This window comes from Salvelinus sp. IW2-2015, linkage group LG8 (genome assembly GCF_002910315.2).
Source record: "Salvelinus sp. IW2-2015 linkage group LG8, ASM291031v2, whole genome shotgun sequence".
In the NCBI taxonomy this organism is placed as follows: Eukaryota; Metazoa; Chordata; class Actinopteri; order Salmoniformes; family Salmonidae; genus Salvelinus; species Salvelinus sp. IW2-2015.
In genome coordinates this window covers 32,017,327-32,042,021 of record NC_036848.1, presented here as the reverse complement: position 1 = coordinate 32,042,021, position 24,695 = coordinate 32,017,327, and the positions used below count along the sequence as shown (strand labels likewise).

At 42.7% G+C, this 24,695-nt stretch overlaps 1 protein-coding gene across 2 annotated transcripts in view; it reads right to left on the bottom strand.

Moving 5' to 3' along the window:
• LOC111967743 (glutamate receptor ionotropic, delta-1-like) overlaps nt 1-24,695 on the bottom strand; it is a 432,695-nt gene that overhangs the window by 214,461 nt on the left and 193,539 nt on the right. For both annotated transcript variants that reach the window (XM_070444887.1, XM_023993063.1), the window contains exon 3: nt 12,216-12,500. In XM_070444887.1, the coding sequence (XP_070300988.1) occupies nt 12,216-12,500 (285 nt within the window). The remainder of the gene's footprint in view (nt 1-12,215; nt 12,501-24,695) is intronic.

The window sequence follows — 24,695 nt, the reverse complement described above, 5'->3', positions numbered from 1 at the left end:
TAATCAGCGACAACAAATTGCCGCTGCGAATCTGACGACCATGAAGGCTCCGCTCAACGACATCCCCTAAGAATTCATCATCAGCTCGACTTGTGTGAAGTCCGACCACTGATGAGAAGCTACACTCTGAAATACTGTGTAGAAGCGGTCATCATGATTGCCTCAAAGTTAAAGATGGTCAAAGAAAAGGGTCTTAGTACTTTGGATGAAATTGGCAGAAGGAAGTCGCCATTGACTCTCCTAACACATATTTTTGTTTTTAAGCATAGAATGCACTCTGTAGGCTAGTGTATGTCTACTTAAAGTAATGGGAGGTTTTTACTGTGCCTCCCAAAGAATACAATACCGGTACATTTAACATCAAGACTCAGTCATTCTGAGACAGGAATATAATTTCCAGGCTGGCATTCTCAGTTGGCTCACTGTGTCTGTGAATCTGGCAATGGCTTAGTGTAAATGAGGCCGCTTTCAAAAAATGTGTATTAGTTAATACAGCCATAAATATGTATAAGCCGTCATAAGATTTTAAGTGGATTCTCAAAATAACTGAATTCCTATTAAGAATTGAACATGATGAGGAGTGAGCRCTGTCACCAAATATGGATTCCAATTGAGAGCCATACATTCATTCGCATGTAAATTAAGCCAGAATTACTGACACTTTCATAAACGTCTGGCAGTAAAATTTACATCCAGTCTGGCTGGCTTAAATCAGAATGAGCTCTCTCAGGCAGCTCTGGTATACGTGTGAAATATGGAGCGGCATTAAATTAAATTATTCACACGCGCACGGCCCTACACTACAAGCCAAATAAAAAAACGAAATAGCCACCAAAGGAACATCTGTACTGTGGCACCTGTCAATTGATGATAATCCACCTCCATTYGGCACACCCCATCCTCTCCTCCGCTCCCCCAACGGTTCACACCATTCTCAGAGTGAATTCCCTATGATATACATTTACGTCATCTTCAAATGATCAAAATGTTAACCATGCTAACGAGGGCAGCACTTCCTGTGCTCCCACATAGGCGTCAACTAGTCTGCCTTCGGGAGGAGAGGATAGGAAAGGAGAAGCGCTAGCGGGCTGCTTTGAAGCTGGGTGCTACTGGAGGATCAGCCTGGACCTGTGATGTGAGGTGACTTCTGTTGGCCTCTCCTGGAGCAAGCTGCCTCAGAGCATCAAGCAGCTCTGGGAATTATTACTCAGCATAATATACAGTTCCTTCAGAAAGTATTCACGTCCCATTACTTTTTTGCACACTTTGTTGTGTTACAGTCAATTTGAAATGGATTAAATTGAGATTTTGTGTCACTGGCMTACACACAATACCYCATAATGTCAAAGTGRAATTAKGTTTWAATACATTTTTTGAAATGAATAAAAAATGTCCAGGCTTTTGCCATAGATGGCAAAGTGCTTGTCTCTGGACCACACAAGCTTTAGATTGCATTCTGCTAAGGCACTTGTCACTCTCTACATTGGTCAGCTACATTGGTGACCAGGGTGGAATTCTTCTGATACGTCTATGTGGCCTGGGCACTCCAATSCTCCTAGAGAGAAGGGGGAATACTGAAGAAAGCGTTGATGATAGTTCTACAGTCTCCATCAGAGGTCCAGGCTTTTGGCATAGATGGTCAAGTTCTCGTCTCTGKACTGCAACATTGTAGGATTGTGCCTTCCACGGCACTTGATATACACTACATGACTAAAATGCTCATCTCATTCCAAAATCATCGCCATTAATATGGAGTTGATCAACCCCTTTGCTGCTATAACAGCCTCCACTCTTCTGGGAAGGCTTTCCACTAGATGTTGGAACATTACTGCGGGGACTTGCTTGCATTCAGCCACTAGGATTAGTGAGGTCGTTCACTGATGTTGGGCGTTTAGGCCTGGCTCGCTGTCGGCGTTCCTATTCATCCCAAAGGTGTTTGATGGGGTTGCAGTCAGGGCACTGTGCAGGCCTGTCAAGTTTTTCCACATCCATCTCGACAAACCGTTTCTGTATGGGCYTCGCCTTGTTCACGGGGGCMTTGTCATGCTGAAACAGGAAAGGGCCCTCCCCAAACTGTTGCCACAAAGTTGGAAGCACAGAATCATCTAGAATRTCATTGTATGCAGTAGCATTAAGAAATAAGGTYGAAACATGAAAAAMAGCCCCAGACCAKTATTCCTCCTCCACCAAACTTTACAGTTGGCACTATGCATTTGGGCASGTAGCGTTCCACCAAATTCAGATTAGTCCGTCAGACTGCCMGATGGTGAAGCATGATTCATCACTCCAGAGAATGCGTTTCCACTGCTCCAGAGTCCAATGGTGGCGAGCTTTACACCACTCCAGCCGACGCTTGGCATTGCGCATGGTGATCAAAGGCTTGTAYGCGGCTGCTCGGCCATGGAAACCCATTTCATGGTGCTCCCGATGAACAGTTCTTGTGCTGACGTTGCTTCCAGAGGCAGAATGGAACTCGGTWGTGAGTGTTGCAACCGAGGACAGACGATTTTTWCACGCTATRCGCTTCAGCACTCGGCGGTCCCGTTCTGTGAGTTTATGTGGCCTACCACTTCACGGTTGAGCCGTTGTTGCTCCTAGATGTTTCCACYTCACTATAACAGCACTTWCAGTTGACCGGGGCAGCTCTAGCAGGGCAGACATTTGAYGAACCGACTTGTWGGAAAAGTGKCATCGTATGACGGAGTCACCGAGCTCTTCAGTAAGGCCATTCTAATGTCAATGTTTGTCTATGGAGATTGCATGGCTGTGTGCTCGCTTTTATACACCTGTCAGCAATGAGTGTGGCTGAAATAGCCGAATCCACTMATTTGAAGGCGTGTCCACATACTTTTGTATATATTGTGTACATTGATTKGCTGGAATGGAGCGAATGGAATGGTATCAACAACATCTTTTTTTTTTCACTCTATTCCACCAATTCTACTCCATTCCAGCCACTGTTATGAGCCGTCCTCCCCTCAACAGCCTACACTGCTATCTACATGCTTTTATTTGGGTTTCTATGCAAAGTATACGATTGAATGTTTCTTAAAGCCTGCAGCTATTTACTTTAAATGAGACATATAATCATGTCAAAACAACAACAAAAAAATTGGAGAGAGATAGCTAATGAAACACACATGGACTTTTACAGTAGCTGGCTAGGCTAGTCAAACTAACATTAGCTAGCTTTAAATACATTGGCTAGATAGAAGCAGGCCATTGGCTGCCTTCATCACAAGGAGTATGTACGAGAGTTCTGATTGGTTCCAAGTTTAGCAGTTYGGCAAATTTGAATTAATTGAAGGTGCCAACAGATGTTAAAGTCATCATAAAAACGTTTTACTGGAATATACAAAAAATTGACTCCTCCCTCGACGGGGATCAATCAACTTCACGTTTTTGAGCTTTGGATCACCACGTAGGTGGTGTTGTCAGTATTCACAGGCTAGTAACGCTACAAGCTAAGATAAACAAGAACGCAGACGAGCTTAAGATTAAGGCCTCAGTCGGCGTTTATTTAAGCACTAATGCTCTGTAAATATCTATCTCTTTCTAGTAAGGGTTCGGGGTACATCCTTAGCATTCTCGCCAGGCTTAGGCAATAGCTGCCGTTAAATGAGCAATCGCGGAGTTCACTTGTTTGGCTGTAGCAGATAGGATCTGCTAGATGGAGACTAATTAACTGATAACACTTTATTACATGACTTGGGCAGATGGTAAGGGTGACTGGCTTGGGAGTGGATTTGTCCTCCGTTTCCTCCACTCAGAGAGCCTAGCCATGCACTCCTGGGGGAACTGTTTGTATAAATAAATCTGTCTGGGTTCATGTCGTTCCTGCATTCTGCAGGGTGTCTCGATAATATCATCACTCATTTTGAACGGCACAGCGAGGGGTAAGGGAGCGGTAAAGGTAATAGGAGTTCTAGGAGTGACTCAGCTGATTTCAATCCAGACATCTCCTCTCCTCCTCGTCCATAAATGAAATCCCCTCCGCAGGCTGATATTTGTTTATTTATACTGAGGCATTACTATCAGGACAGTGGGTATTAAGAACTGCTACAGTAATAACCCCCCCTGACTTTACGGCCTGTGATTCATAAAGGTACACCACTAAATATAATGAAATTGCTGCGGACCAAACGTCTAGACTGGGAAAATACAGGTAACTGCCAAAATAAAGGAAACACCAACTTAATAGGGCATTGGGCCACCACGAGCTGCCAGAACAGCTTCAATGCACCTTGGAATAGATTCTACAAATGTCTGGAACTCTATGGGAAAGATACATTTTCCCGTGAGCCATTCCATAATTAGGTGTTTTGTAGATGGTGGTAGAAAACGCTGTCTCAGGTGCCACTCCAGAACCTCCCATAAGTGTTCAATTAGATCTGGTGACTGAGGCGGCCATGACATATGGCCGCCATGCCCCGTTTAGAGGCACTTAAAACTTTTGTCTAYAACATCGTTCTCATGCTCATTAAACCATTCAGTGACCACTCATGCCCTGTGGATGAGGGCATTGTCATCCTATGGGGGCATAGCCATGGTAGCCAAAATAGTTCAATATACTATGCATCCCTCACTTACTCATATTTCCGTTATTTGGGCAGCTACCTGTACATGCATAAGCAAAATGATGAAGCCTAGAAGTAAATGAATAATTTAAGGGTCAGGCACATGGGGTGTTGAACTGATGCTGGACTTCAATGCCCGGCATTCAACTCTGATAGAGATGATGAAAATCTTATGTGGCGAACCCTGAACCTGTGTATCCACTCAACCAGTTTACCCTGACCCCTATAAATGACCTATCACCAACATAAAAATACACTGAGGGTACAAAACATTAGGAACACGTTGAGTTGCACACCCTTTTGCCCTCAGAACAGCCTCAATTCATCAGGGGCTGGACTCTACAAGTTGTCGAAAGTGGTCCAGAGGGATGGTGGCCCATGTTGACTCCAATGCTTCCCACAGTTGTGTCAAGTTGTCTGGATGTCCTGTGGACCATTCTTGAGGAAACTGGAAACTGTTGAGTGTTTCCAGGTGGGTRTGAAAAACCCAGCACCGTTGAAGTTCTTGACACTTTCAAACCRGTGCGCCTGGCACTTACTGTAGTACCTTTTGCACTCAGACCAGCTTCAATTTGTTGGTAATGGACCCTGCAAGGTGGTGAAAGCATCTACAGGGATGCCGGCCCATATTGACCCCAWTGCTTCCTTCCCACAGTTGTGTCAAGTTGGCTGGATTTCCTTTAGGTGGTGGACCATTCTTGATACTCACGGGAAACTGTTGAGCGTGAAAAGCCCAGCAGTAGTGTATTTCTTGACACAAACCAATGCGCCTGGCACCTTCAACCATACCCCGTTCAAAAGCACTTACATTTTTTTGTCTTGCCCATTCACCTTATGAATGGCACACACACACAATCCATGTCTCAATTGTCTCAAGGCGTAAAAAATCCTTGTTTAACCAGTCTCCTCCCATTCATCGAAATTGATTGAAGTGGATTTAACAAGTGACATCAATAAGGCGTCATCACTTTCACCTGGATTCACCTGGTCAGTCTATGTCTTGGAAAGAGCAGTTGTCCTTAATGTTTTGTACACTCAGTGCATAGATATACTACAGCATGTCAGCTCCAGACAGCATTGTAAACCATCAGGCGGAAACGAAGGCAGAGACCCATGTACAGCATTGTAAGGTCACAACCCTGTGAGTCAACACACATCATCCAGCCCTCATTGCTTTTCGCCTCACTCTCCCTTCTTTTTTTTTCTGTTTTCACAACGTCAGGAGGCTTTTGTTCTGGCTGGCTAACAGGTGCCTCTTATTGGTGCTGATGAAAACAGGAAGTCCCAGCATGAGTATGGAACCTGGTCGAAAGTAGTGCACTATATAAGGGACAGGRTGACAATTCAGTCCCTGGTTGCAGCCAGCCTTAACCCAGCCCGCCTGTGTGTGATTGGGAGTCCATATTTGACGTGGCACTAGCTGCTGTGTCATGCTCGGTGGAACATTCGACGGAGCCGCAGCGTGAGCCAAAGCACTGTGTGAAGGACGGAGCAGATCAATGCAACGGGTAAATCAATTCAATGAACTGTAGCGGTGGTGTGTTTTCGCCCTTCACTCCACATTTCTTCATTCTATAGAGACCCGCTGTCTAAATCCTGAGTCCCAACGCCTCCCACAGGATAATGACATAGCCCAGCCAATGGCAGAGTGGGGCTCGATTATTAAAGCTGCAATATGTAACTTTTTGGGAGACCCGACCAAATTCACATACAAATGTGAGTTATAGATCTGTCATTCTAATGGCAAAGCAAGTCCAATAAGCGGTAGATCTGTTCTATGTGCGCTATGTCTTGGCTTCGCCTTCTTAAGTTTTGTTTTTGCATCTTTTACTTTCGGTTTTGTACACCAGCTTCATACACCTGAAAATACAATATTTTGGGTTATGGAAAAAATATTTCACAGTGGTTAAGATGGTGCAATGATTCTCTGTACTTTACTAGAATTTTAGTAACCAGGAAATGGCRGAGCGATTTCTGCATAGTGCACCTTTAATTAATGAATGTATTTATTCATTCATTACTCACTCGGTTATTTTTTACAAGACTGACCCCATGTTCAAAGCAGTGCTATGTAGAAAGTGTCGTGCATGGTATAACCAAAATGACTGCTTTCACAATCAGCAATGATGGCAACTAGTTTGGTTGACGCGGACCGGGTAGGAGTCAGGAGGACTTCGAGTTAGGTGTTAGCCAGATACATGGAGAAAGCAGAGCAGTAAACATTGTTTYAGCAGTTTTTTCTAACCATATGCCAGCCAAAAACTGTCTACTCCACACTGTTCATGGGACTGAAGTACCATGAAAAAAAAAAAAAGATATTTCTGCATTTCATGCAGCATCACTGCACGCATTTCTATAACAGGTAGAGGGATTTGCCCTTTTGTCCTTTTGTCAGCAAGCAAGAAGAGGGAATTGTCTGTGCTTTATGGAGCGAAGCAGGATTTCCATGAGGAAGTAACAGAGAAAAAGAATGAGAGAGAGAAAGCGAGAGWGTGCGACAGCAAAATAAACAGAGAGAGAGAAGAGAGAGAGAGACACAGACAGAAAGTGAATTAGAAGAGAGAGGATGCAAGACAGACAGAATTAAAAAATGAAAGGGAGAATGAGCATGGAGGTTAAGAGAGGACAGGGGCAGGCAAGGGAGGCAGGGTGGAGAAGGGGGAGATGGGATGGAAGCAGCAATGCAATCCAAGGTCTCTCCTTAATCATCATCATTCAGCTGTCAGGCCTGGGCAAGGCTGGAGCCAGGCCTGGACACCCAAACCCAGACCCCATCTGCTCCTAATAAACTTAAACAAAGGCCTTAATTTGAATAAATGTGCCTTTTTCTCCTCSCCTCACTTTTTAATGCCTTTGCTCATCAAAGGGAGGGATATTGCTGAGGTTGGGTTTGGGGGGGATGGAGTTGTGGGGAGGAAAAAGCTGGCTTGTATATGCCTGTTTATAATCCAACTCATTTGGTGAGTCAGATGGTTCACTGACAACCATTCTTGGTGCTCTGTTATGACCTTCGATTGTAAAGTGTAGTGCTGCGCACCCCTCTTTTGTAACGTCCACGTAAACAAAATGTTTACCTTGAGAACAGGAAGACATTATGCATCCTCTACGGCCTCTACAACTCTTTGAAATACGAGAAAAAATATCATAATCGAACATAATAGAGCTGTATACAGGTATGAGGTCAGGCGGTGTCAGAGGAAGCCACAATTTYTTGTTCGAAAGGCTCCAGCCACCCAAGCCTTAGGCTGTTCTCTCTGCTACCGCACGGCAAGTGGTACCAGTGCATCAAGTCTGGAAACAACAGGGCACTAACTCTCTTGCACTGACTCTATGCAGACACACTGGACTCTACCCATACAGTCACGTACTTACACTGACACCCCAACACACACATACACACCCACGCACTACATATGTCCACACACACATAACATGCGCACACATGCATACTGGCGCCACACAGACTTTCACACTCACCACATATGCTGTTGCTGCTACTGTCCAGTGGTGGCCTTCCAGGCCTTGCAAGGCCTTCTCTGCTGGCCTAAACATCATCAGAATATAATTTTTTTTAAATATATTTTCCCACAAATATGTATTAAATTATTCCCCAGAGTAAGAGTTATACTCTTCATTTCATAGCTTCCTCTTGGTTGCTACTGCTTCCAGCCCCAGGTTGTAGATTTGGAGGGCTAGGTCTTTATGTTAGATCTTTTATCCAATCATATTCAGCCATCATGTGTTGCCAGGGGTCTAAAATCTGCTCTTAGGCCTTCAGAATCAACAGTTGCAGGCGCTTGTAGCTTAAAGTGAATGGAAATTACAGATTTTGTGTGTAACGCAATCAGCTTTAGAGTTGGGCTAATTGTACGCCTGCTGGCTGGCTCCAGTGTTACACAGGAGCCAGCTAGCAGGCGTAGGCCGTCCACGTCTTTTGATTGGATTACCAATATTGAGGGCAGGTCCTATGGGCAGGTCTATGCAGATCTAGGAAACTGAATTGATTTGAATAAACGAATTAATTCCGCTACTACCTAAACTGTTTTTTTGAACCCACAATGGCGGAAGGAGGAGAAGATATCGATTGGCTCGAGGAGATAATTATACGCCATTCTCAAAGACGAACTTTTCAAGAAAAGTTAGACATTGTAAGGAGGAGGTCGCCCGACGCCACAAAGCCTGTCACAGGCCGGAAAGGGGTTTGTTCGTTCGCACTTTTCAAAGTTTCAACTGATGAACGCTGTCAATGGCTCACAGGCTCCGAGAAAGCAACTGCGCAAACTGTTACTGCTGGGAATAGCCATATTATTGCAAGATGATCGATTTGGTGTTTGGAGCCACACTGGCTTTGCAAACTTGAGTTGTCTATAGACCAAGGGCGGAGCACGAGACACCCAAGTACGCCTGGGCACTTTACAAGCAATGGTGCTTTTTGAAAACGTGTTGGGGACACCAGAGTGGAGCTACAGCTCTCACTCGTTCCTGCGTTATGTGACGGGACACGGGAGTCAAAGGAGCGATTTATTACGGGTTTGAAGAGTGACAAGCGGCAAGCGAGCCGGATGACATTGCCGGCTCTTATTTTCCGTTTCTTGGAGGAAAATGAATGTAGTCTTGGATAAGCGTTGAGCACAGTGTTTTGATGGCGCAGCAGTCATGGCATCTGGACTCAATGGGGTGCAGGCTAAAGTTAAGGAGAGGGCACCGACTGGCCTATTCATTCACTGCTATGCACATCGCACTAAATTAGTACTGACTCAAGGAGCCTCAAAGCTTAAAGAATTGCAAGGTCTTCTTTGCCAACCTCAATGGCCTTGCAGCATTTTTCTCACGATCCCCTAAGCGCACGCAACTGTCTATAAACCAGTCTTGGTGAGTAGGCATACAATGCATGTTATTTTTTATTAAATGTGTATGTATGTTTCGCCATTTTATTTCGTTAATATTAAATAGCCTATATATTAACAAAATAAATGGCAAATAGCCTATTGTTGCAAATTATTTGTTTTCTTTTATTTTCAGTGAATAGTTATGTGTCTTTATCATCACGGTGAAACTGCTTTGGGTGCGACAATGCGCTGGTTAGTGACACACACTGTTATTATTTTTTGGGGACTTAAAGCTCAAAGTTTGTGGACCAGAAATGGATAGAAGAAGAATATTAATTATAACTCTGTTGCACTCGACTATGTTCTTGCCTATTAGTTGAACTGTACTGTATTGTACTCTTCCCCTGCAACTCTGAAAAAAATGTCAATTTCAAGGTGACGCAACGCTGGTTATACTGCGTTTCTGTCTAAATGTATAGTGTCTAGAGCCATGGCATCTAAATGATGGTAATAAACAGGTGGATTAATTCGGGTGGGACTGTGTGTACCTCACTGAAGGCCCAGGCGCCAGGCCCACGGCACGCTACTGCTACTGTCTATTATCCATCCTGTTGCCCTAGTCACTTTACCCCTACTAAAGTGAGCTCCAAAAGTATTGGGACATGACACATTCTTTTTAATTATACAATGACTATGAGGTTAAAGTGCAGACTGTCAGCTTTAATTTGAGACATGCTGACCTCTCACGATTACATTAACAGAGGAGGTTAGCATTGTTGGGGGGTAATGATTTGCATGCCTCTGTAAGATTCATTCAGTACTATCCGTAATCATGGTAGCATCCACATTAATGTAGAAGTGTTTAGAAATTTACAATAAAAGTGACTCAAAATGACAATACATTATTTACCATTCATTTCTATTGGGCACAAAATAATCTGAAACAAAACCAAAACTAACTGCAAATGCATCCAACAAGTTTGTAGTTACAAGCTTGATGTATTCGTTGTCTGCTGGGAATATGAGACCAAATACTAAACGTTTGACTACTTTAATACACATAAGTGAATTTGTCCAAATACTTTTGGTCCCCTAAAATACTTTTGGTCCACCAAACCTCGTACTCCTGCACATCGACTCGGTATTGGCACTCCCTGTATATAGCCATGTTATTTTTACTCATTATTGTTATCCGTTATTCACTGTGTACTCATTTCTTGTGTCACTATTTACATTTTAACTCTGCATTGTTGGAAAAGGACCCATAAGCGTTTCACTGACAAATACAATTCCGATTTGATTTGATTCATTGGCTAAAACTACGCGGGGAGGATGCAACAATCTGTGTACAGAACTCCGTAGGAATTGAAGTCATATGAAGATGCCGTGGGGAAAATATTGAAGGATTCACATCGAACCAATCCTCTACAGACTAACACTTTATATTCACTASCTATCTTAATTGCCTTAGAAGTAAATTGACATCACTTGCTTTCTTAAAAGTCCAATTATGGGACGCAACACACGCTAATACAGTGAAACAAACAGGTTTATGAATGCAATTAAAACCATTCATATTAAAATGCCACATTTACTAATAGAACAAATTAAGAAGTGCAAAACATGACGATATAACAGCCGTTTCTAATCTCTTCTTCATATGGATAGAGTGCCGTATCAGCTTGCTCATTATTTTGATCAATAACAGAATAGCAGCCGGAAACGTTAATATATTACCCCTACCATGGCCTATGCCACTCACACATGCACTGCAATCTGCTACACTGTTCTGAGAATCCAAATCCCATGGTGAAGAACTGAAAGTCCCTCATAGGCTGTGTTTAGACAGGCAGCCCAATTCTGATGTATTTTTCACTAGTTGGTCTTTTTACCAACCAGATCAGCTCTGGAAAAGATCTGATGTGATTGGTCAAAAGACCAGTTAGTAGAAAGAAATATCAGAACTGGGCTGCCTGTGTGAACATGCCAGTGAGCAGTCATCCGACAATAATGAAATAACCTGGGTAACACTAATAAAGACCCTGGTTCAAGGGCATCACTGAAGCAAACCAAACATAGACAGGTTGAACTTCTGACCTTTTCTGTAGCCTCTCTCTACCTTCACAAACGTAGACACATAGACCTATAACGGAACAATATAAAACAGGAAATAGTATTCTCATCTAAAAGCATTGAGCTGCAAGGAACACGCTGTAAAACCGTGGATCCGATCATGGAGCTGCTGTACAGTACATCCCATCATACATTTACATGTGTAACTTAGCAGACGTTCTTATYCAKAGCGACTTACAGTCCGTGCATTCATCTTAAGATAGCCAGGTGGGACAACCACATACCACAGTCATAGTAAGTACATGTTCCTCAATAAAGTAGCAATCAGAAAATTCAGAGCTAGTAAGGGGGGGGGGGGAGTAAAGTGTGAGTGTGAGTTCTCAAGTTGGGTTGCGCTACTATTTGACTCTTTTGATCCTGATTAACACCATTCAATAAGTCTCAGGAACAGGTGGTTCGTTGACGAGCAAGACAGCCTCTCTCCCTCTTCTCACAGCGAGATCCCCATGTGACCGTGAGTGAGCTCCATCTACTCCGTCTGATCACTCAACCCTGAGGGGCTCCATTGATTGGGGCACCTGTGTCGCCGGAATCACCCCAAACCTTCACCCCTCGGCCCCCATACCCCTCGTCACCAACCTCCTTCCACCATGCTCCAGAATCCTTTTTAAGCGCCGCCTCTGAAGCATGTTCACTAGCTAGGTAGAGCGGGCGCCAGCACATACTCCACACTTACCATACTCATTGTCATAAAAGACAATGAACTTCTGCCAGCGCAGCTCGCCGACCAGCGTGAGCATGACTTCGTTGAGGCGGACGGGCGGGCGCGCCGCTAAGGTGTAGCGCTGGCCGTCAGGACTGGGGTTGAGCTGGCAGGCGGTGCGTGGCGAGCCCTCGCCGCTCCGCTGGACGTACAGGTGCGGGATGTGCATGGCGTCCGTCAGGGATTGGAGGGCGCTGGCCGATGCACAGCCCGTAGAGGTCACCAGAGCCAGGATGCCCTGGGTCATCAGCTCACAGGCTGGGGTAGGAGGTAGAGAAAGAGAGGTAGAGAGAAAGGGAAAGAGGATTAGTACGGTAAAGTAAGCAGCCCATCAATCTAACTATAAAGCACATACTGCATATTGTCATGAGAAGAAGCAAATATAATATTATGAAAATTGAATTCTAKTCTTCAGTGAATACTAATGCTCACATTACAGCTTTGAATGCGTTGCCTTAAGTCAACGTAAGGAAATTATTAAGAATAATGATTAAGAAGAAACAGTTATTGTAAAGACAGTCACTGAGTCAATTGCTTCATGACTTCCCTTTGCAATCCCTCAGTTTTGATAGACAACCACTGTATGTAACAGTGACTCAAGGCTTTGGCAGTTCTACAGTGGACAGCTGACACAGATAACGCATTGCGTTACAGCAACTATAAAGGGATCTGAGTCTCAATCCCCTATAAAAACTTCTCTCTCTCCTCATGATTAGTATAACCTTTTTCCGAATCTTCTCCACTATTTAGCTCACACACTCCCTCGCCAGACTTGGCAACCTTAAGCACTGACTGCTCTTCATTTTAGAGGTCCTACAGAGCTAGGGCAAATTATTCCCGGTTGAGGGATTTAAAAAGGAGACACACAGGACTCAGAGTGATCTCAAGCCCATTCGTTCACTGCACCACGAGTCCGCGACAAAGGAGAGAAGACAGTCTCACACTAACACTCGCCCACTGCAGAGGGCTTATGTTACGTTATCCGCAGCAGCTTAAGTAAGACCTCCAGAGACTAGGRGCTGTATACCAAAATGGCACCCTATTCCCTACATAGTGCACTACTTTTGAACAGAGCCCTATTGGTGCTGGTCAAAAGTAGTGCACTTTATAGGGTATGGGGTGCCATTTGGGATGGAACTCTTGGCTTGGACTGGGTGAATCCACAGAGTATAAGAGCATCGCTTTGGCTTTAAAACAAATACTGCTAATGAGGAAGTAATCAAAGAAAGCACAGCACTATTCACAGCCCTAAAGCATGATGGGATTGATCTGCTTCACTCCCCGTGTCTTTCAAAGAAAATCCCCCCTGTTCCTTTCCCCTGCTCCCCTGGTGACAACACATCCCAGGGCAAACACCCGGSAGCCCAGCCCAGGCCCCTTACCTCCAGATCAGCCAACATAATGGATCTGCCAACTGGATTTCCTTGATTGTTTTAAAGCTACTCAAACGGTGTCAAATGAAAATGAAATTAAAAGTGCCTCTAAAACCGTCTGGGATCGATACAAGGTTGGGGAAAATAGCGAGCGAAATAGTTTTTAATAAAAAGAGAGAATGGGGCCAAGGTGGGGTGAGAAGGAGGATTCATTGAATGACTTGCTGACACAWGACAAAAGGGATTGCTCATTGTCTGGCTGGCTATTACTCAAGGCCAATTGAGTGTTAATTCCTGTTACACTGAATTAAAAGCTCTGGTTTGTTGGTGGGTCTCCATCAATAGGACCTTTGCTCACTGTCTATATGCCCCCTGATCCCCCTACAGACAAGCTTTTACACACACACACACACACAGACACACGCACACGCACACACACACACAGTCTTGTACAGCTATCCTTGAGGGGACACACAATTCAGTCCCATTCAAAATCCTATTTTCCCTAACCCTAACCTGTAATCTTACCCTTAGCCTAACCTTAACCTTAACCCTAACCCTAGCTCCTAACCCTAACCCTAAAGTAATTCTAACCTGAACACTAATTCTAACCTTAACTCTAATCCCCCTAGAAATAGCATTTGACCTTGCGAGGACTAACAAAATGTCTCCAGTTTGTTTACTATTCAAGAATAGTTCAACACGTCCACACAAGTATTGAGAWTTTTKTTGTTGTTTTGGCTCTGTATTCCAGCACTTAGGATTTGATATCRGGTGAACCGTTTAGAAATTACAACACTTAAGTACATAGTCCCCACATTTTAAGGGACCAAAGACTAGGAACAAATTCACTTATTTGTATTAAAGTAGTCTGAAGTTTAGCATTTGGCCCCATATTCCAAGCACACGATGACTACATCAAGCTTGTGACTCGACAAACTTGTTGGATGCACTTGCTGTTTGTTTGGATTGTGTTTCTGATTATTTTGTGCCCAATAGAAATTAATATTAAATAATGTATTGTGTCATTTTGGAGTCAATTTTATTGTAAAAAAATCAGTTGAATATGTTTCTAAATATTTAATGTGGATTCTACCATGATTACGGATAGTCGTGAATGAATTGTGAATAATGATGAGTGAGAAAGACGCACAAATACACTATATATACAAACGTATGTGGACACCCCTTCAAATTAGGGGGTTCTGCTATTTCAGCCACACCCRTTACTGACAGGTGTATAAACTCAAGCACACAGCCATGCAATCTCCATAGACAAACGTTGGCAGTAGAATGGCCTTACTGAAGAGCTTAGTRACGTTCAACGTGGCACCATCATAGTATGCCACCTTTCCAACAAGTCAGTTTGTCAAATTTCTGCCCAGCTAGGGCTTCCCCGGTTAACTGTAAGTGCTGTTGTTGTGAAGTGGAAACGTCTAGGAGCAACAACAGCTCAACCGCGAAGTGGTAAGCCACACATGCTCATAGCACGCGGCCGCCAAGTGCTGAAGAGCGTAGCGCATAAAAATAATCTGTCCACAGGTTGCTACACTCACTACCAAGTTCCATTCTGCCTCTGGAAGCAACGTCAGCACAAGAACTGTTCGTCGGGAGCATTACCAAATGGGTTTCCATGGCCGAGCAGCTAGCAGCTGCTCACAAGCCTAAGATGACCATGCGCGTCAGCTGGAGTGGTGAAAAGCTTGCCACCAATGGACACTGGAGCAGTGGAAACATGTTCTCTGGAGTGATGAATCATGCTTCACCATCTGGCAGTCCGACAAACAGATCTGGGTTTSRCAGATGCCAGGAGAACGCTACCTACCTGAATGGATAGTGCCAACTGTAAAGTTGGGTGGAGGAGGAGTAATGGTCTGGGGCTGTTTTTCATGGTTCGGGCTATGCCCATTAGTTCCAGTGAAGGGAAATCTTAACGCTACAGCATGCAATGACATTCTAGATGATTCTGTTCTTCCAATTTTGTGGCAACAGTTTGGGGAAGGCCCTTTCCGGTTTCAGCATGACAATGCCGACGTGCACAAAAAGAGGTCTGTACAGAAATAGTTTGTCGAGATCGGTGTGGAAGAACTTGACTGGCCTACACAGAGCCCTGACCTCAACTCCATCGAAYACCTTTGAATTGGAAGGCCGACTGCTAGCCAGGCCTAATCGMCCAACATCAGTGCCCGACCTCACAAATGCTCTTGTGGCTAAATGGAAGTTCCCGCAGACACGTTCCAACATCTAGTGGAAAGCCTTCCCAGAAGAGTGGAGGCTGTTATCGCAGCAAAGGCGGGACCAACTCCATATTAATGGCGATGATTTTGGAATGAGAAGTTCGACAAGCAGGTGTCCACATACTTTTTATACATATTATACCTCCAAGACATGCTAACCTCTCACCATTACAATAACAGGAGAGGTTAGAATTTTTGTGGGGGGGGGTATGATATTTATGCCTCTGTAACTTTCTCACTCATCATTATTCACGATTCATTCAGGATTATCCGTAATCATGGTAGCCTCCACATTAATGTAGAATTGTTTAGAAACATATTCCATTCTTATTTACAATAAAAGTGACTCCTAAATGACACAATACATTATTTATCATGAATCTCTACTGGGCACTGAAACACGACCAAAACAAACAGCAAATGCATCGCAACAAATGTGTAGAGTCACAAGCTTGATGTAGTAATTGGATGCTATGAATGTGAGACCAAATACTTCACTTTTTACTACTTTAACACACATATAAGTGAATTTCTTCCAATACTTTTGGTCCCCTATATACAAAAAGAGCTGTGACTTCTAAATTATTTACCTGATATGGAGGAAAATACCCTCAAATTAAAGCTGACAGTCTGCACTGTAGTCTCATAGTCATTGGATTATTTCAAATCCAAAGTGCTGGAGTGCAGAGCTAAAATAACAACAAAATTGTCACTGTCCCAATACTTTTGGAGCTCACCGTAGTTCAGTAAACTCCTCACCTCATGCTCTTGAGGCCCGGGAACAAATTAGTGATTGAGGCTCCAGCACAGCGTCCCATTAGTGAGTAATCCATTTTCTTGAGTCTAGACACAAGCCCTCATGTCCTATTGGAGTGTTATAATTGTTAATGGGTTTTTCTCCAAAAAGAGCTAACGTGTGCATCACAACTAAGTATCTTTAAAAACACCAATCTTTCATACCGCCACCAGTCTCTGTGTGGGCTATGTCCTTCCTCAAACCAAAGGGAACTACAACATGGCTGTTTCTAAGCATTGATTTTCTGAGTCATACAACTTCTCTATCATGGTACAGTACCTTTGATCAAAATGGATTGGATGGTCGGCGGCAAAAATAGCACTCCACAAGAAATGTTATGGAGAACGGAGGGAACGGGAGCAGACTTCAGAGGAAAGAGAATCGTCTCGAGGGCTGAGGGCACATATCCCAATGTCATTTCCCATTTTCATCCTCCATGCTCAGGGAAAAGAAATCAGGCCAGGAAATCAACATGATTCAAAAGACCAGGAAGATATCATTGGATTCACAGAAGAGAGGAACACCAGACTGCTGTAAATTGAACACATGCTTCACCGGATTATGGTAAGTGGGTTTCATCTGCTCTAAATCAATTGGGTCCCAAAACAGAGTAGAGAGGGAAACGACGTCCCTAAGAAAATGCAACCTGAAATCTCAGGTGTCGGCAATCTTCCCAATTGCTTATTCAAGAAATAGGATGACCCTGTATTCCAACAATTTAAAGCCTGCATACTGCTCCATGTTTATCAAATGCCCTCACTCCAACTTCAGTGGGCCCCTGTGCCATTACTGTAGGTAGACAATCAGTTTCATCTCATTTCAGTGCCAGTTCACTTCAGATGCGTCACCAATGGGTTGAAATTCTAATCTACAGTGGTTACTCCTTTAAAAGTCGCTTACACCGCGGGACTTAGAGGTACCCAGCGTCACGGCTTCATTGCTCCAGACCACGGTAAGGGGGGAGTTAGAGCACTCATTATGCATTTGGGTCCCAAGGTTTTTATATGACCAATCATATCGAGTGGTTCCAATGACGATTTGACGCGAGCCACCCGTCGCAGGTGACTTTCTTCAGCAAAGATGGCTGACATTACGGTGGAAGAAAATGTAAGTAATTATAACGTCATAACGAGTCATGGAATGGAATAGAAACACCATACTATTAATCAAATTAATTAAGAAAATACCAGTCTAAAGTTTGAACACACRCATTCATTCCAGGATTTWTCTTTATTTTTACTATTTTCTACATTGTAGAATAATAGTGAAGACATCAAAACTATGAAATAACACATATGGWATCAGTTAAGAACAAATTCTTATTTATAAGGACAACCTACTCCTTCCTCCCTGTCAGGGAATTGAACCCTGGTCTCCTGGGGTTCACTTTCCCATGTTTACCAYGGTATGTATTGTAGGCTACGTTTACTTGTCAGACTGCACAGTAGCTTAATAAACAAAAGCAGGTGGCTTATATCTTCAAAACGCTTCAAATGCTTTATTATCCAAATGTAAAWGCATATACTGTACAGTACTGTTTTTCTTCACCAGCATCTTTATGCTTCCGATTATAAAATAATGATAAAAATACTCTTTCAAAATGCAGATGTTGATTTAGTTATGGATCCACAACGAATTGCTATGGGRATAAATATAACTGAATTACAGAAATGTTGGAACAAAGTTGTCTAATGAAGGCAAACAAATTGTTGCTTACTGGAAAATAATCTTTCAAACACACATGGTCACATTGTACAGCGTCATTATGGCTATTAGCAGGGCTATATTTTGGCCTTTATAAATATTATTTTGGCCTTTATCCATATTACAATCGCTCACTGTCATTTTTTAAAGACAAAATAATCTCCAAAATATCGTTATATATAGCCTTCCCGTCTATTTCAGCACCGTTTCGTGCTGCTCTGAGACAAGCATGGAGAAATGAAAATGTTCATGATATTCTTAAGATATATGTGTTGACTGAATATAAGCAAGTGATGTCTGCTAAATAATCAAGTTAGGTTTTTCCAGAAATAAACCATTCTAAATAACAAACTGGCTTCATTTACAAATGAGTGAGAATGTCTCACCCCATGATCAAGAAATGCCCTTTTCTCACTCACTCTAGGTTAAATGAAAACGAAATCTCAAAAATATTGTTACTTTTGAAACAAAGTGATTATTATTGTTGTTATTATTATTATTAATTAATTTAGAATTATATAAAAGTCCCTTAGATATTCTCAGATATTCTCACAGATCCTAATGGAAAACGCCCCTTAGATATTAATGTAGAATCCTCCAATCCTCTAAATGTAATTATTGGCGGAGAGTGACGTCATTGAAAAAAACATGTTTAGATTTACTGTAGGCCTACCATAGGCGAAATGAGTATTGGTTACACTAAAATGAGGGTTTGGAAATGCGCTGTAGCCTACTCCCGACCATCATGTTGTACAGCGCAATATTTTCCATTCCATCCGTATGGAAACCCTGAGGGTTTTGCTTTTYGTTTTTCTCGGAATAGAAACACCATAATATTAATCAAATKAATTAAGCCAAATTTCTTAAAATCAATCCCATGTACTATGTTATTACAAAAAAGGTTTTAAATGCTCTAGTAATGCCAATATAGGAGACTATCAAATGCTTCTCAAAGATGCCCTCTGGTGGTCAAACTAGCACKAACCTGTATTAACGTAAAAAATGGCTGACAATTAAATAACGTGCCATAGAATGCTGCAGCAGCCCGCAAGGTGTGCTGCAGTATGATGCAACTTTTAAAGGAGGAACCACTGTACAGCTTAAATGTGTCTGTGTCTGTCTGTCTCTATCTGTCTGTGTCCTCCTCCAATTCATTCCCCAATCTTCCTTTGGTTCATTAGCGTGAGAGAGGGAAATGTCACAGGCGGATTGTGTGCGGCATGAGCCTCAGCTTTGAAGCTTATTCCACAGACGACACAGGATGGGATGGGAACGTCATTGGTAAGAAGTAATGATCTATTAACGAGTGGAGGAGGCACTAAGACATGCCAGAGGCCCTCATCCATCACCCATAGACATCTCAGGGACAATGCCATTTTTCACCAGCAAAACAGGAGGAGGCAGTGTTTGGGGGAAATTCAGACTGATGACGTGTGTTCCAGGCTGTGTCCGAAATGGCACCCTATTCCCTACATAGTGCAAAACTTTTGGCCTCGGTGAAACGAAGCCCCAGTTTATCCTCAGAATCCATTTCAGTGATGCCGCAGAAAATGATCTTAATTATTCATATCTGAATAGCTGCAGAAGGTTCAAATTCTCAACAATTTGCCTCCGTGTTCTACATGTTTTTTTAATGTGTTGTCTAATTGAAATGATGCAGTAATACTTTTAATCTAGTTTGTCTCTAAACCCTCCATCAACGTCTCTGAAACCATCTATTCTGTGGATTAGGGTAATGTAACATCGACAGCATTGTCTCTCACAATAATCCCACTCACTTGAACCACATGAATATATATATWTTTTTTTACATTTATTGGGTTCAAAGCAGACACTTCGTTCATTAACTTTGGAATGTCTGGTTTTAGTTGAAAGATACAACAATAAAAGAAATCCGACACTAGAGGGCTTTTGAATGCCTCGTGGGACAATCAGAACTGTCCTAGCCTTGTGGTCCAATCTGTTTGTGCCTCTCTGCATTCGKTCATTGACATGCCAAACATACAGTATACAGTGCCTTCGGAAAGAATTCTACACAAACCATTTCTGTATTGACCTTGCTTTGTGCAAGGGGGCACTGTCATGCYGAAACATTGAAGGGCCTTCCTTAAACTGTTGCCACAAAGTTGGAAGCACAGAATCGTCTAGAATGTCATGGTATGCTGTAGCGTTAAAATTTCCTTTCACTTGAACTACATGGCCTAGCCCGAACCATGAAAACCAGCCCCAGACCATTATGCCTCCTCCACCAAACTTTACAGTTGGCACAATGCATTCGGGCAGGTAGCGTTCTCTTGGCATCCGCCAAACCCAGATTCGTCCATCGGACTGCCAAATGRTGAAGAATKATTAATTATTCCAGAGAACGCGTTTCCACTGCTCCACAGTCCAATAGTGGCAAGCTTTACACCACTCTAGCCAACGCTTGGCATTGCGCATGGTGATCTTAGACTTGTGTGTGGCTGCTCGGCGGCCATGAAAAGCCATTTCATGAATCTCCCGAYGAACAGTTATTGTGCTGATGCTGCTTCCAGAGGCAGTTTGGAAGTCTGTAGCAAGTGTTGCAACCGAGGACAGACAATTTTTACACGCTGCGCGCTTCAGCACTTGGCGGTCCCATTCTGTGAGCTTCTTTGGCCTATCACTTTGCGGGCTGAGCCGTTGTTGCTCCTAGACGTTTTCTCTTCACAATAACAGCACTTACAGTTGACCGGGGCAGCTCGAGTACGGCAGACATTTGACTAACTGACTTGCTGGAAAGGTGGCTTCCTATGACTTTGTCACGTTGAAAGTCACTGAGCCCTTCACTACGGGCCATTCTACTGTCAATGTTTGTCTGTGGAGATTGCATGGCTGTGTGTTCGATTTTATACACCTGTCAGGCACACATTTTATTTGATGTGGCTGCTGTAGCTAAATCCACTAATTCGAAGGGGTACTTTTGGCGATGTCGTATATATGTGCTGTATAACAATGATAGTTGTCTAAAGCATGTACAGACKAGGACAAGGTTAGAATTTCAGAATTCTCCATCCTGTGAAGTGACTTTGAGAACACAGAGCCAGTCTCTCTAAGGGCAACAGTGTGTGTGTCTCGGAGCAGAGAGGGAGAGAGGGTAAAGGTGGACTCCAGGCCACAGCTGGAGGGCTCTCGGAGCAATAAGAGTAGAAGAACTCCCGAGAGAGGCTCAAAGAGTCTACATGCATCGTTATTAGAAGGAATGGGAGGAATATCTCAATAATGTATTGACAAAGGACCATTAATTACCATAATATCAGGGAATGGTTTGATCTATATAATTTGAAGTTTTGATCGTGATTGTTGCTGCATCACGCCTATATCAAAATCAATCCTCTTTGATGAGGGTTAATAAGAAAAAAAGACGAATAGATGATTTCTCAAAACAGGACAATACTTCTTTACGTATAGGTCAGGACAATCAACTTCCCATTGAGCAAATCAACGTTGATGGCTGAGCCCTTCTCCACTCTAAGTGGGCGTTCAACGCCCTGTCTTTCCCTTTTCCGCATGGCCACAGCAACGCTTCCTTTGTGCGATTCTGAGCAGCTAGAAGATTAGAGCAGTGTTTTGTGCGAAATGCAACGCTCTGATTACCCCGTTTGTTGACTGCTGTATTCACATCTCCTTCACGGAACACTTGCCATCCAGGCAGAAAGCAATGCAGACTATTGTGAGAGTGAATGGCCATTTGAATACAATTTGAATACCAATCTGCTCACAATCATACCATACGAGAGATGAAACAATACTTGGGAGTCATGATCACAGAAGACAACTCAAAAGTTTTACGAAGCAGTAACACCTGCACATCTAAATCAAAGAGACTAAGGGAACATAATGCTAAGCCAAGGATACCAGCTGATTTGAAAGCACAAAAGCACCACTGATCTGAATGAAAGGGGGCTCTTTCTCTCCTTATTCAAATGCTGAATTGTGAGGAACTGAATTTAGCCAGATCACAAAGCAGAGACACTAATGAGTTAGATGATATCAGAGTCCTTCCTCATCAATATACTTAATTACAGACATTCATTTATGACAAAGAGGGGATCAACCACGGGCATAGTGGGGCGTCTGGCCTTGGTGTCGTTTAGTGTCTTTGTTAAGAGCTGATCACAAAACAGTTGATAGAGTCCAGTAGAGTGACACTCAGTGGTCTGCTTCACTCTCTCGTGTTAGATATATACTGAACCAAAATATCAACTCAACATGCAATAATTTCAACGTTTTTATTGAGTTAYAGTTCATATAAGGAAATCATGGATGTCACATGACCCACTCAGGCCCACTCAGTTGGAAGCCAGGCCCACCCACTGGGGAGTCAGGCCCAGCCGATCAGAATGAGTTTTTCCCCACAAAAGGGCTTTATTGCAGACAGAAATAGACAGTTTCATCAGCTGTCCAGGKGGATGGACAGCTGCTTTTACGCTGCTGCTACTCTTTACTCTGCTGCTACTCACTTTAACTATACATTCATKTACATACTACCTCAATTAGCCCGACTAACAAGGCTATCTGCAATGTGTCCCACCACCCACCACCCGCCAACCCCTCTTTCACGCTACTGCTACTCTCTCTTTATCATATATGCACAGTCACTTTAACCATATCTACATGTACATACTACCTCAATCAGCCTGACTAACCGGTTATTTTTCACTGTCTTTTTACTGTTGTTTTTATTTCTTTACTTACCTATTGTTCACCTAATACCTTTTATTTTATTTATTTTATTTTTGTTGGAAATTGCACTGTTGGTTAGAGCCTGTAAGTAAACATTTCACTGTAAGGTCTACATCTGTTGTATTCGGCGCACATGACAAATAAACTTTGATTTGATTTGGATAGTCTCAGACGATCACGCAGATGAAGAAGCCAGATGTGGAGGTCCTGGGATCACTAAGAGGAATGTAAACCAAATTTGATATAAATGTTTTTGTGCGTATTCAACACTTCTGGCATCTTTTATTTCAGCTCATGAAACATGGGACCAACACTTTACATTTACGTTTATGTGTCTGTTCCGTGTATAATAACAACGTGCATCTTTGAAATTATGGTTAATGAGAGAAAAAGTGGGGCACAGTTTGTGAGAGCCTGATGGAGGAGGCATTGAATGACAAAATCAGTTGGGTTATTATCATAAGCATTATTTTTCACCGAGTTCCAAGAGTGGCTGAATATGTCCTACAGATCCTCTGTTCCTCAGTTCCTCTGTACAGTACAGAACGTGGCAACCTACCCGAGTTAAATGTGAGGTGACAGTGATAATAGAAATCACATTGCACCAATCACTCAACAATGGTGTGTGTGATTAGAGTATTAAGTAACACTTTACTGTAGGTGCCCTTATTCATGCATTTACAAACAGCTATATAACACATTATAAACTTGGTGGTATATGAGAMCGTATACCATGGCTATGACAAAACGTTTATTTTTACTGCTACGATTACTTTAGTAACCAGTTTATAATAGCAATAAGGCACCTTGGGGCATTGTGGTATATGGCCAATATACCACGGCTAATGGCTGTATCCAGGCACTCCGATATGCGTCGTGGTATATTGGCCATATACCACACCCCCTCGGGCATTATTGCTTAATTAGAACATTTGTCATAAGCTGCCATAAGTCGTTTTTAAATAGTATGGCATAAGATGTTATAAAAGTAGTTATAATGGGTGTTATAGATGACCGTTCATCCTGTTGTTATATGCTCTAATGTCAACTGTTAATAACTGCTATTGCACAGTCTGCATGACAACACATGTCATATGTTATTACATACCACTAAAGGTCATGAAAGCGTTATATAATTTACTAAACTCTGTGTCACATTAAATTGAATGGGATGATGGTTGTCATAACCATGTCATGCGGCATTATAGAGTGCACAGGCACCTTAAGCAAAGTTACATTATTTGAGGTGTTATAAAACAGTTATGAATGTGCTGGATACCACAGGATGAGTTGAGAGTATCCCAAAACCATTCAGGATCTCCAAGAAACAAATGTGAGAAGATACAGTGCCTACAGAAAGTATTCACACCCCTTGACTTTTCCCCCAAAATTGTGTTTCAGCCTTAATTTAAAATGGATTAAATATCAAAAAAATTGTCACTGGCCTACACACAATACCACATAATTTAAATTTGTACAAATTAATTAAAAATGAAAAGCTGAAATGTCTTGAGTCAATAAGTATTCAACGCCTTTGTTATGGCAAGCCTAAATAACTTCAGGAGTAAAAATGTGCTTAACAAGCCACATAATAAGTTGCATGGACTCACTCTGTGTGCAATAATAGTGTTTAACATAT